This window comes from Triplophysa dalaica, chromosome 13 (genome assembly GCF_015846415.1).
Source record: "Triplophysa dalaica isolate WHDGS20190420 chromosome 13, ASM1584641v1, whole genome shotgun sequence".
In the NCBI taxonomy this organism is placed as follows: Eukaryota; Metazoa; Chordata; class Actinopteri; order Cypriniformes; family Nemacheilidae; genus Triplophysa; species Triplophysa dalaica.
In genome coordinates, this window is record NC_079554.1 from 17,717,795 (window position 1) to 17,731,059 (window position 13,265).

The 13,265-nt window shown below is 36.6% G+C and overlaps 1 protein-coding gene across 1 annotated transcript in view; it reads left to right on the forward strand.

The window, feature by feature from the left end:
- Positions 1-7,627: 7,627 nt before the first annotated feature.
- The window catches only part of aig1 (androgen-induced 1 (H. sapiens)), a 30,219-nt gene continuing 24,581 nt past the window's right edge, over positions 7,628-13,265 (forward strand). Inside the window, exons 1-2 of the mRNA XM_056764220.1 lie at positions 7,628-8,014; positions 10,919-11,074. Of these exons, the coding sequence (XP_056620198.1) occupies positions 7,673-8,014; positions 10,919-11,074 (498 nt within the window). The 5' untranslated portion in view covers positions 7,628-7,672. The remainder of the gene's footprint in view (positions 8,015-10,918; positions 11,075-13,265) is intronic.

Here is a 13,265-nt window from a genome sequence, read left to right on the forward strand (position 1 = left end):
CTCTTGTTTCCCGAAAGCCTAAGCGGTCGCCATTGGGTGTTTCTAAAAGCAAATCAAAACTCCCACGACTGTGATTACTGAAATCTTTATGTCATTCAAGTCCTTTTCATCATTTACTCATCCTTTGCAATAGCTGGAATAGTAGCCAATGTGAGGTTTTTGTTTACATCAGCAAGAAAGAATAAAGGAAGAGCTTTGTGCAACAGCACAAGGTTTGCTCTATGTAACTGAGCACTTTGCATACAGTACACACACTGCCAGTCAAAAGTTTGGAAACACTCTCACATTATTTATATTATTTCCAACTTTTAGAGTATAAGTAAACTTATGTGCTGCCATGCATGACTGCCATGCATGACTGAACTGTACACACCAGTACTTCATGTTATCTGCTCTATCGGACTGTTTACACACACACAGCATAATTTGCACTCTATACTGCTCACTTGCACACAAGGAATATTACTGAATGCTCATTTGCACTAATGGACTACTGGTGATTCCATTAACTTGGTCTCATAACTGCATTACCTCATCTACTGCATTGTAACTTCAATAACTGCACTAACTCATCTACTGCACTGTAACTTTCAGAACTGCATTACCTCATCTACTGCACTGTAACTTCAATAACTGAACGAACTCATCTACTGCACTGTAACTCTATTAATGGCATCTACTCATCTATTGCACCATAACTTCAATAACTGTATTAGTAACTCAGTAACTCTATTAACTGCATCTACTCATATATTGCACAATAACTTCAATTACTGTATTAGTAACTCAGTAACTCTATTAACTGCACTGTAACTTCAATAACTGCACTAACTCATCTACTGCACTGTAACTCTATTAACGGCATCTACTCATCTATTGCACCATAACTTCAATAACTGCATTAACTCATCTACTGAACTGTAACCTTAATAACCGCATTAACTCATCTACTGCACTGTAGCCTTAATAACTGCATTAACTCATCTACTGCACTGTAACCTTAATAACTTCATTAACTCATCTTCTGCACTGTAACTTTAATAACTAATGTCTGTAATTAATGCACACTCAAGTCACTTGCACTATTGTATAGTCTAAATTGTTATCCGTTCATATCCACCTGTACATTAATGTTCACAGTATATATCCTTCTGTATATATTGTCCATAGTACATACTGACTGTCATACTGTTATAGAACATTTGTATAGTATTTTCCCTAATATTGTATTCTGTATTTATTCACACTGTATATCCTGCACTTGCTAATTGAACTTCTGGTTAAACCTAAACTACATTTCGTTACACTGTACTTGTATATGTGTAATGACAATAAAGTTGAATCTAAATCTAAAAATCTAAAATGTGAACTGTGGTGTAGCATAACTGTAACTGTGTAAATTATGTTGCAAATTAAAGCCCCTAAAATAAATAACAAAAACTATGTTGTATTTTAGCATCTTCAAAGTTGCCACGGTTTGAGTAGAGTTGGCCACATTGTTCTTTGAGACTCTTAAAGGGACAGTTCTCCACAAAATAGGAAATCTTCATTTGCTCAACAATTTCATGTAAATTACGTTGTTCTGATGAACACAGAGAAAGATATTTACAAGAATGTTAGCAATTTTAAGTTCTGGAACAACATAGACTACAATAGGAAAAATCAAATGGTTATCAAACGGTTCCCCATTTTCAGTAGAACACAAAATAAAAAAACTATACCATGGGGGATGTTGTCCAAGAAATGAAAATTGCTAACATTCTTCCAAATATCTTTATTTGTGTTCAACAGAACAACCCAATTTATACAGGTTTGAAACAACTCAAGGTTGAGTAAATGCAGACAGAATTTTCATTTTTGGTTGAACTATCCCTTTATGATCTCACCCTGAAGATCTATTTAAAGAGAACTGAAGCTTTATTCATGGCTTTTATTGGCGCTTTTCCTTTATTTTTTTTGTTTAAGTGACCCATTTCAAAATACATATTGTTTTCTTTTCTAATGAAAGAAATTGAAATGCACGATTATGTTTATGCACACACCTTGAGATTTTAAGATTATTCAGTCAAGCGCTTGTACAAATTTCGACTAGTACATTATGCTTGTTTTTTAATAAGTCCTGGTATATGAAGTTAAAGCCAACATGAAAGTTAGTTAACTGAAACTATAACTTAGAATTTTGTCTTAATTTGGTCCAATTTTGTCAATTATTTTGTATGATAAAGTTACGGAGCAGTGTTAACAGTTAAACTTTGAAATTGGTGTTGAAAGTTGGAATGAACATAATTTAACATATTAAAGTAATTCAAATCAATAATACACATTTTGCACCTGAAATCTTGACTATTATTGTCTTCAGTTGCATCCTTTGTAGGTGTCAAAAGCAAGACCTGATAGAATTGGATTTCCTTCTGATTTTTGAAGACACTGAGGCCCACTTCTCTTTGCACTTCCATATCTAAAAGATCTCACATAAGCTAAATGACATATAGGAATCTTTATCCCATTATCTGGTATAAAACTGGCTTGACTACAGTTATCTCGCTGATTTAAAGAGAGTTTTACCCCTCAAAATCTGCAGTCATTGCACAGCTTTCACATCCCTGCTATTAGCCTCAGCAACACGTCACTGGCAGGAATTCCAGAGTTTTCTTTTCTCCCCTTGCCAGGAAATTACATAAGAACATGTTACAGTAGACAAAGGTCAGTTTGTCTCCGCGATAAGGCAGGGCACTAATGTGGCATGATGGTGAATCCTCATCAAACAACTCCTTTCATCTCATGTACCTGAAGCTGTAAAACCGCCCTGTAAAACTGACAAAGGTCTGACAAGCTGACACGCCTAAAGGCTCAGAGTTAATTACTTTTCAAATACTTTGTCCTTTTGTTGGGTCTGCTGACTATAAAAGAGTTTGGCGCTGTTAATCATTTATTTGCAGGAACATTTTCTAAATTACTTTTTGATGCATCACATGCTATAAAGAAATCTGTTGAAAAAATATAATCTGAACTTTGAATCTGAAAACATTTAAAGTATTAATTTTTTGATGGTCACTTGTTCTCTGGTTTGAGACCTTAAGACCTCTAGTGGTTGACAATGATATTGGACTTTGTCATTGACCACAATTGGGCAGATTGCCATGATTTACTTTTTAACTACTATTGTGATTGCTTATTTTTTTCAATTGCATTTAGCATTTGCTTGATAACTAATTGTTAACAACTAATACAATACTTGTGTACGTATCACACTGACAGATGATGCTCCACAAGTAACTTTAAGTTAAATAACTCTAACTTTATTTGTGTGCAAATTAGGTTCATTGTCTTGCTCAAACACAAAAATCGTAGTGCCTCATCTCCTATAAGAAAGTATATGTCCTTTTTTAAGACCCCAGAGAACGCAGGGGCCTCTGCAAAAATACATTTTCCCATGTTTCAATGAGATAAAAGCACAGTGATTATGGACTTCTCCATCCCGTGAGACTGAAGTACCACGTTTGAGGTTGCCAACTGACACAAAGTGATAAAACATTGAGGCCTGGCAGTGCACAGGTTTTCCACAGTTGACTTGGCACACAAGGGTCCTCTGCTTTTTTTTCTTACAGATGACATGGGCCATCACTTTCTCACGATCAGAAAGATTGTTTTGGACAATTCTAGGTTATGATTATTTTAACAATCACTTTGTAGGTAATGGAACCACTTTTAACCCAAACTTAAAGTACAAAAATAGCTCCAGGTTAGGGTCAGCTGTGCTTTGGGCCTAAAAAAGAATTGTGGTCCCAAGAAGAACTGCAATTTTCGCAAGGATTTGTTTATGAACAGACAATCGATTGTAGAATATAATCCCCTCAACCCAAGAATGAATATACAGTACATTGTGAAATCTTGAAATTGGACTATCCTGGATTAATAACTAACCCCAGGAAAAGCATAAACTATGTGAAACAGACATTCATTAAAAAGCCTGTGAAATCTTTTGCATATCTCAATAAAGTCATAACAAAAGACAACTCATTCTAATACTGATAAAAATCTAAAATTCTGGACCACTCTTGGCTGAACATCAAAATAATTATATCTCGTGTTAAACACTTATCTGTGCAACTGTGGAAACTTTACAAGATGAGATTCTTCAAATACAAAATCACATATCCTTCCAAAGACAACTTCAAATTTAATAAAATATCTTATAATTTATTTGGACTTCTTTTTAATTGATCAAAACATAGATTAGCTGAACACCCTAATAACTTATATGATTGGTTCAGGAACTAAAGTAAGTCTCAATGAAAACAGAGAAAAAACAGTTTGTGCTATGATTTCAAACAACAGCTTGTGAACAGGCAATGTAAATATTTCAGCAAGAAAAGATGAGTAATTTCCATGTTCAAAAGCATCTGTCTGTTATTATCGCTCATCATTGTGTTTGCCAAGCTCTTGGGCTGTCAAGGTTCATGTTTGCATTTTCACTTTCTTTATCTCCAAAGCAGTGCAAGTTAAGTGTTTACACACCTCTTTAAACCATGCCTTTTCACACCTCATCACATCAGACACAATACCACACACACTAAATCCTTTAAACATGTCTTTCCATGCTACATATAATTATATAAAACATTTTATGTTATTATAGATACATTTTGAAAGCATTTTACATACTTTTTTGGGGGGGGTGCCTTTTGTTCACATAGAGCGTAGACAGGAGAACCGGGATGAGAGAGAGGGTCTGACTCAAAAATGGGTCCCTGTGAGCCAACAGCTCATATGTCTGTCTGACTCACTACACCACAGCTCAGATGCATTTTATATACTTACTATATGATTTATTACTTGTCACAAGGATGAAAGGTAGTAAGAGTAAACAAAACTCAAATCGACGATAAAAATTACTGTACTGTTTATCCCCACCACATGCATTGTTCATTCTTGGTCAAATGAGCCTTGAGAGAATTGAAATGACACAGAATGCATACCTAAGGTGGGGCGTTTTTTTGCTGTTGTATGTAATGTTATGTACTACTGTAAAAAAGGTTCAACATAAAATGTTACATTTTACACTTTATGTAAAGCATACTTGTAAAGGCCAGACATACGTATATGTGTGTGTGAAACTCAAGTTCACCTATTCAGCACCTTTGCAAAAATCCTATAATCTGTGTCGACGTGGTTTGATTAACCGTAGGAGAGAATCAAATTTAAATCCGGAGACAATTGTAATGAACGAATAATATTCGCTCATTATCTGCTGGTATTAAAGCGTGAGGTGTCATCTAATTGGCAGATCCAGGACAAAGGTAAGCACAAGGTTGGGGTGAGCGAGCAGACGTGTGTGTTCTCTGTCTTCATTAGATTGATTGGGTTGACTTTGAAGTATGCGGACCCAACCGTCAATGCCCAATGTTTCGGTCCATGGCATGATGTTGTTGTTAGCAAACAGCATCTTAATGAGGCCCAGTGGGCTATTTAAAGCTGCTACAGTGCACTTCAGTATGCATACATTAATGCATCTCAATCTACGATCATGGAATCTGGCTGCAGATCTGGACAGAGATCGATAAGGGAGAATGGATTAGAATGACTTGCCCCCACACACAACTCCAACCACGGCGATAAATGTATCCAAAAATCAGATATATTGCTACATGCTGTGTCTGTGGACTGCATTAAAACTTGTGGTTCAGGGTTTTAAGCTGTCTTTTCAAATGTGGTTGAATAATGGTCGCCATCACACATTTTATTGGGCTGTGAACGTTTTTAAGTTAACAGAAAATTGAAACAGACATATAGAAAGTAGAGCAAGCCAGCCACGCAAGCCACAAGTGCACAACCTCAGTCAGACAGTCACTGTTTTTCTACTGTGTTCACAGAGGTTTTATTATTTATCATTCAATGCTCATTTATTATACACAGGTTTGGTTTTAAATTACTTATATAACTTATAAATATATCTAGGAAGCATGAGTTTTAAACAGCAGGGTACCTAGATGGATTTTCAAAATGTTTACTTCGACACCGCATTATATCAATAAACGCATTATACCGAGATCTACAATCACACACTTGGACTGAAATCTAAGCTTCATATGTCAGAGAGTTTGGGGCCAACGGAACAAGATGAAGTTTTGGTGGGCGCACTCTTCTAGAGCTTCATGCGCATCTCGCTGAAGTGCACTTACTGTGAACAATTCTACCTCAGCTTTGGAAACTCTTGCACGCTCCCCACAGCTTATCGCAAGCTGCGGAGCACTCGTGCACTCTGGAAGACCCCATTAAACCCCACAGTAGGTGAAGGGCCTGTGCAGCAGTTTGCATGGCTTATATTTGCCTTACATTTTCTCAGTGTCCTTACTTGACAGACTTGGGTTGAGTTAGATAAATAGGTTTTGAAGGTTTCATGGATAAAAGAACACACATCATCTCCCATACTTGTTTTAAACACATCAGGGGCCTGATTTATTTAAGACAGGAAAAACATGTTGGTTAAAAGTAAATTTGACATAATGTGGCGTATACATGGCAAGTTAAAATATATAAGCCATCAGTTTCATTACATTGATCGTTATGCAATGGATTAATCTTTGTATAATATAACGTAAAATTTAAAAAGTACAGTCAAACTGGTCCATCCAAAGTTGCCCTGAAGTGTAGGCGGGTGTAGTTCTTTCACCCTCATTTCTAATAGCTAGGTTCTGGGAAGCATTTGTCTGCCTGTGGCCAGGGATTTTCCACTGTAAACCTCTTTGGCTGGCTTGTTATATCATAATACAGGTTGAACGGGGGGAACATTTTTGTGTGCTACCATCTGTCATCTCTAAAACAGTTATGGATTTAAAAGGGGCAATTATAGATTATAGTAATAGTGTTTGAAAATGCTTTAATATTTTTTATTTGCCTCAAAGTTTTCAAATAAAAGTTTAACTGACAGTTTGAAACTATCACAAAAGTAGCCAATAGTTTGTGTAAAAACATGTTTATAAGTCACAATTTATACAGATGATTTATAAAACTTATTATTTGCGATATTGTACTGTACTATAGAAAACATCGCTTCTCTTTCGATATGATATGCATTTTTCAATATCTGTTACATTTTGGCTTATTTGGATGATTACGTTTTGTTTAAGTAACAAGTTCCTGTCTTAACTTTTGCTCCTTTTTCTGGGCAATGACATTTACATGTGATTTGATGTCTAATAACTTTGTAAGCAAGACTACATCTTGTACATTATAAAGATTGCATTTTGGTCTATTTATTTAGGACATTTCATACACAGGGTAATTCAAAGTGCTTTGCATAAAATTATTGACAAGGGAAAAATAAAATACATAATGCATACGACATCTTTAAAAGCAGATGAATTAAAATTACAAATACAACTTTAGAATTTCAAAATAAAATTGATTTAAAATGTGTGTATATAAAAGTATAAAATCAAAAGAAAAGAAAAAGTGCAGTCGATGTACACCAGCACTTTTTGAAATAGGATTATTACAAAATAACATTGTACATACATGACATTAAATTTTGCACTAAATTTTGCACTATATATCACCAGTCCAAATGTATCAAATTATGGCATAATGAACCCACTAATGCTAATCAGCATTTGTCCACGACCAGCATGCGCACCCAATGTAATATGCGCGCAGCCGTGCACAAGCTGTGATGCTTGTTACTATGGCAACAAGTTACAACCTCCCACCTCACTGCCTCTGCTTTCTCGCGCACATCCGTCGCCACCGTCAACATCTCGCACGGTTCCGCGCGACCCACTGCTCCTCCCCACCACCGCCACGCGGCTTTGATAACAGCATCCCTCTGTCAACAGGATATTTCCTGAGACGGAAATACGACGGGGGAAGGAAAATGGCGCTCATCCCATCTCAGATCCTAAGAGTAGCGATACTCCTGTCTTATTTTTCCATCCTCTGCAATTACAAAGCCATAGACATGCCCGCGCATCAAACATACGGCGGTAGCTGGAAGTTTCTAACGTTCATAGATTTGGTAAGTGCGTTGTGCATCGTTGCCATGCATAGCCTGTTTGTCCGAGCGCATCACTGTGGTACCTCGCCATAATGCATTATATAGACAGACCCCTGTTATGGTGAAATACGTCAGGTTTTCTCAAACAGGAGTGCAAACGCCAACACAAATACGTCATAGTGATCATTAAGTGTTAATCATATGACGTGGTGCTTTTTAATCTCTAACGGTGATGTAATGATTTCCATACCTTACACCCTCATTAATAACGAATCTTATTACAGGGGTTGTGCTGAATTACGAGCAGTTCTCAGAACAATTAGAAGGACGAATTGACAGTTTCTCATATGCGTTCTGGAATCGTAAAGGTCCAGTCTGTTAGAGTGAATGCAGGTCACTTTAGGCGCCAGCATCTGTACGCACGGACATACGAATCCACTGTTATGACAGTCTGAGAGCCAATGACTCATGTTTTCCACATAAACGGCCCGTTTTCTCCCCTTTTTGAACAGTGATTTTAATAGCAATAATAGTGAATGCAAACCAGCAATAAAAGTTGTTTTGTTTCACCCAACATGTGTTCCAGGTCACTGTTAATTTCTAGGCTTGGAATAAATGATATTCCCAATTTTAGATCTTTCAAATGCTATGTTTCATATCATAAACAGAATAGCCAAGTTATTCAAATTTCCAATGTGTGTGTTTTTTTACCTCGGAAATGCTTGGGTGGTAAATGTAGAACTAAATTTTGATACCGAAGAACACATGTTCGTGCACATTTAAAATTGATAAACAACTAGAATGCCTCACCAAAACCAAAGACATAATATGTGACCCTGGACAACAAAATCAGTCTTATGGGTCATTTTTTTAATTGAAATTTGTACATGATGTGAAAGTTGAATACATACGATTTCTATTGATGTATGAGTTGTTTTAATAGGACAATATCTGGCTCAGATACAGTCGTTTACTCAGGAATCCGAGAGTGCCAAAAATCCAAATATTGAGAAAATTGCCTTTAAAGTTGTTAATCAGGGGTACTGTGGCAGGCCATTGGCTCACAAAAATGAAGTTTTTATATATTTAGGGTAAGAAATTTGCTAAATATCTTCATGGAACATTATCTTTACTCTATATCCTAATGATTTTTGGCATAAAATAAAAATCTATAATTTTGACCCATACAAATGTATTTTTGTCTTTTACTAAAAATGTTCCCCTGCTACTTAAAACTGGTTTTGTGATCCAGGATCACACATGGAAGGGATTGTTCTGTTTGTGCCGCTTTGCATAATATTGTAATGCTTCTTAATGACAGTATCGAGAGACCTCAGATTTGGTTAACAGCTCCGCTATAATGAACCTGGACGGTTCCAGTTAGAGGAGAGACAGCGTGAAACTATTATTAGAACATTCGAAGAACGCATGTCATGTTCACAGAGTCTTGATGGCCTCAGCTTGATACAAAAATTGCGGGAATGTCTGGATCAAACATTCATCTCATGATGGATCTGCTCACAGCATTGTTAAACGTATCAACACTATCATTGTGTTGACTTCTCTTACTGTGGCACTTTGATTTCACCCATTTATGTTTTCATCGGACTTTATTCATTATTAAATACATGGGCTCAGATTTGGGTTTCCAAGCACAATAGAATGCACCTGGCACTGAGTTAAGCTCTCAGTGTCCTACATAAAGCGCTTGGTCACGTGTGGCTGAAGCTTTCAGTGATGTGACATTGAGATACTCAGGGTTTCATTAGCAGAGATGCACAGGTATCATTAATGTGATGAAAGGTAGTTCTGAGAATGTGTAATGTTGTACTTATTGTGTTAGCAGATATTGTTATACTATACTTTATTTTACCAAAAATAGTCAAAAAGCATCATCTCTTTCAAAATGTCTATAGTAAACTATCAGTGTGTACATGCAAGTAGTCGATTGTGGTCAAAACCTTCCAAGCCTCAAGCGAGCGATTCATTAGATTTCATGGAAACTTGAGTCTCGGTCCAGGAATCATTGTGGTTATTTATAAGCACCAAAAAAGCCATTGTATAGCTAATAAATGATTTTATGTCTATAATGGCTTCATGACCATGTACTCAGGTTTTTTGTACTTGTTCAGTTGATGTGAGGAAAGGATAGGCATCCGTTTTTAGCTCAGCTAACGCAGAGATCAAAAGCACTAGCGAGGTAGACAAAGAAAAATAGGTCGTTTTGGGAAAATGGGTTTAAAATAAAAGATGGATTTGGACAAATCGAACATTTACATTTGGCACTCAGAGCTTGCGAGATCTGGGGTGTTCTGTTCTCTTGTCTTAAGAGACCAGGAAACAAATCTAGGACCTAGGAGAGATAATGAGGAATGAAATATTAAAGAGTGTATTAATGGAAGACATTTTCGCATGTTGGATATCTACGGTGGAGATTTAATAAAGAAACCCTCATAGTTCCTTAATGTTCCGTCGTAAATTAATGTCAAAGCAATCTCTTAATGCTTTTATCATGACTGCCCACTAATGGAGGGGGATTTCAAAATACCTATTATCTAAAGACGGAGGAAGGGTTGTGTTTAAAAGTCAGTTTGTGTGCGGTTTGTGTTTGCATTTAAAACGATAAAGCTTGTCAGCTGTGTCTGTTTCTTGTGATGTGAGACTGCTTGCCATTGGAAAATGATGGCACCTGCAAGACTCAGATCTATTTTGAGACAATGGATGTCTTGCTTGCCTCAAGTTCGCATTCAACCTCCCTTTGTGTTCCCTTTTAAAAACGGCTTTGGTTTTGAATGTTGATGAGTGGTCCTCAATAAAAAAAACTGAAATGTTTGCCTTAACAAGAGTATGAAAACTTTTTATTCTCAGGATACAATGAAATTCATTTTTGAGAGTTGCCTAAACCGTGTGTTATGGTTTTCTCAGGTCATTCAGGCTGTGTTCTTCGGAGTCTGCGTCTTGACTGATCTCTCCAGCCTGTTAACAAAAGGCAGCGCAAGTATGGAGCAAGAGAGACAACTGAAGAAGCTCATTGGACTGCGGGACTGGATGATGGCTGTTCTGGCCTTTCCTGTTGGTGTGGTGCGTAAACACCACTGAGATTTCTCTTTACGCATATGTACACTAACTGATTGAGATCTATGAGAATTCTGTTTATTTGTGTTAGTTAGACCTACAGCCAGAGAGTGAGCATCGCTGCCAACTCATGACCTACATAAACTTCATATAACATGCTGCTTCCAGTTTAAGAAGATGATGTTTAGATAGAATCAACATTAGAAAATTAGGATTGAAATGAAAAAAACACACACTTGGAATAAATGATGTGCAGCTAAAATATCCCAGAAAATTGTCAGCCGTTATACTGTAAGCCTTCATGAACAGCTTTTTTGTACATTGCCAAATCAGTCATTGGCTTGCTGACTTACGGTGCGGTTAGCTTAAGTGTGTGAACCTACAGTAAACTCTCTAAGCCATCAAGTTCCATTGTTAATGTGTGGGAACGAAAAAAAATTGTACTGTAATGCAACATGAATGCAATACTTTGTCTGAAGTTACCCTTCTCCTCCCACTCATGTCATTGACATTAAGATCTGAAACCACAGGAAAACAGAGGCGACTATTCAAAACTTGTTTCGAGCAATCGTTCAGTGGATTCAAAAAAGGAGGGTTGTGTAAAGAGCACATTGGTAGGGGTTGATGACGGTAAAATACCGCACGCTGCAAAATGCTTGACAGATGCTATTTTACAACTCAAGCATTTAATACAACCATGCAGTTTAACAGTTACATTTATATTCTGTGTTTGCGCTACCGTTTAGAAGTTTAGGGGCAATTTTTCATTCCATATTTATATGTTTTTACATTTTTTAGAATAATACTAAAATCAACAAAACTATATGGAATTACACAAATGTAACTAATGGGAATTATTTTATGACAAAAACCAGTCACAAATAAATCAAAACTATGTTGCTAAAGCATTTAAGCCTATAGGTTTGCCTAGAATTTGAAAAAAGCAAGATAAGATCTCACAATGGGATGCTTTTTACACAATCAATATTGAAATTCCCATCTAAAAAGGGCTCTTATTGGGCAATTGGGCAAGTGATAGTTTCCTCAAAAATGATAATTTACTCACCCTCTTGTCATTTAAAACATATATGACTTCTTCCAGAGAACACAAAAGAAGATATTTTGAAGAAACCGAACAGCACTGGCCTCCATTCACTTCTATTGTATGGACTCGAAACCAATTCAAGTGGATGCGGACCATTTAACCACATTCTTCAATATATCTTCTTTTGTGTTTTGCGGAAGGAAGAAAGTCATGTTTGAAATGACAAGAGGGTAAATGATGACAGAATTTTTATTTTGGGATGAACGATTACCAAATAAAAATTGTTCATGAAGGTCGCTATTTATTCTAAATGTTGCACCTAAAAAAATATATTACTATAATGTAAAACAAAGTGTTGAACAAAGAATCATATAAAAACAAATGATACTAGAGCTTTTATAATGACTAGCATTAATTTCTTCGAACCAGCTGGTAAACTTAGGGTGATATAGGCTACTGTACAGTATAGTGGATGTCAGACGCCAGATACCCACAAGTTCACACAGGTGTCCTAATAGAGGAAACACAGTTTCAGGTCATCATGGGCATGTTCCACAACGTCTGACAACCAGAAAAGTAGGTTTAGAATTATTCATCAGACATGAATAGACAGTAGGTGCCTTCAGGTCTGTATTTAGACCATGAAAACATTGAATCATCCATAACCTTAAAGGCACAATAGGGAAGCTGACGGAACAGTCATGAGCCTGCCTGTCGGGTCAGACAGGATCTGTATTCTCTCAGCACTTACTGCTATATCTGGACACATTCACACACGATACTTTGCATAAGGGGACTACAGACACCAACACATTGTCTTAAAAGTACAGTCCATTTGACATGCAAATACTATCAGTCTGCATTGGTTGCACTTAATTGTTGCACAACCAGCTTCGCTGTTGCTTGTGTGTGTATGTCTATCATGGCGATTAGATAATTGCAAGGAAAATATTAATATTGTGCTCACAACTGTGTCTTCCTTTGTCTCCAGCCGGCTAAAGATGTTTTAATATTGCATGCCGTAATGTTAGCGGGAAATTAAAGATGTCGAAGGACAGTGTCAAAGTGACCTAAACGTTAAGTGGAAAGAAAATTGACTCTGCTCATTTCATTTTAATGAACGAGACACAGGCAACCCCCATATCACAGATA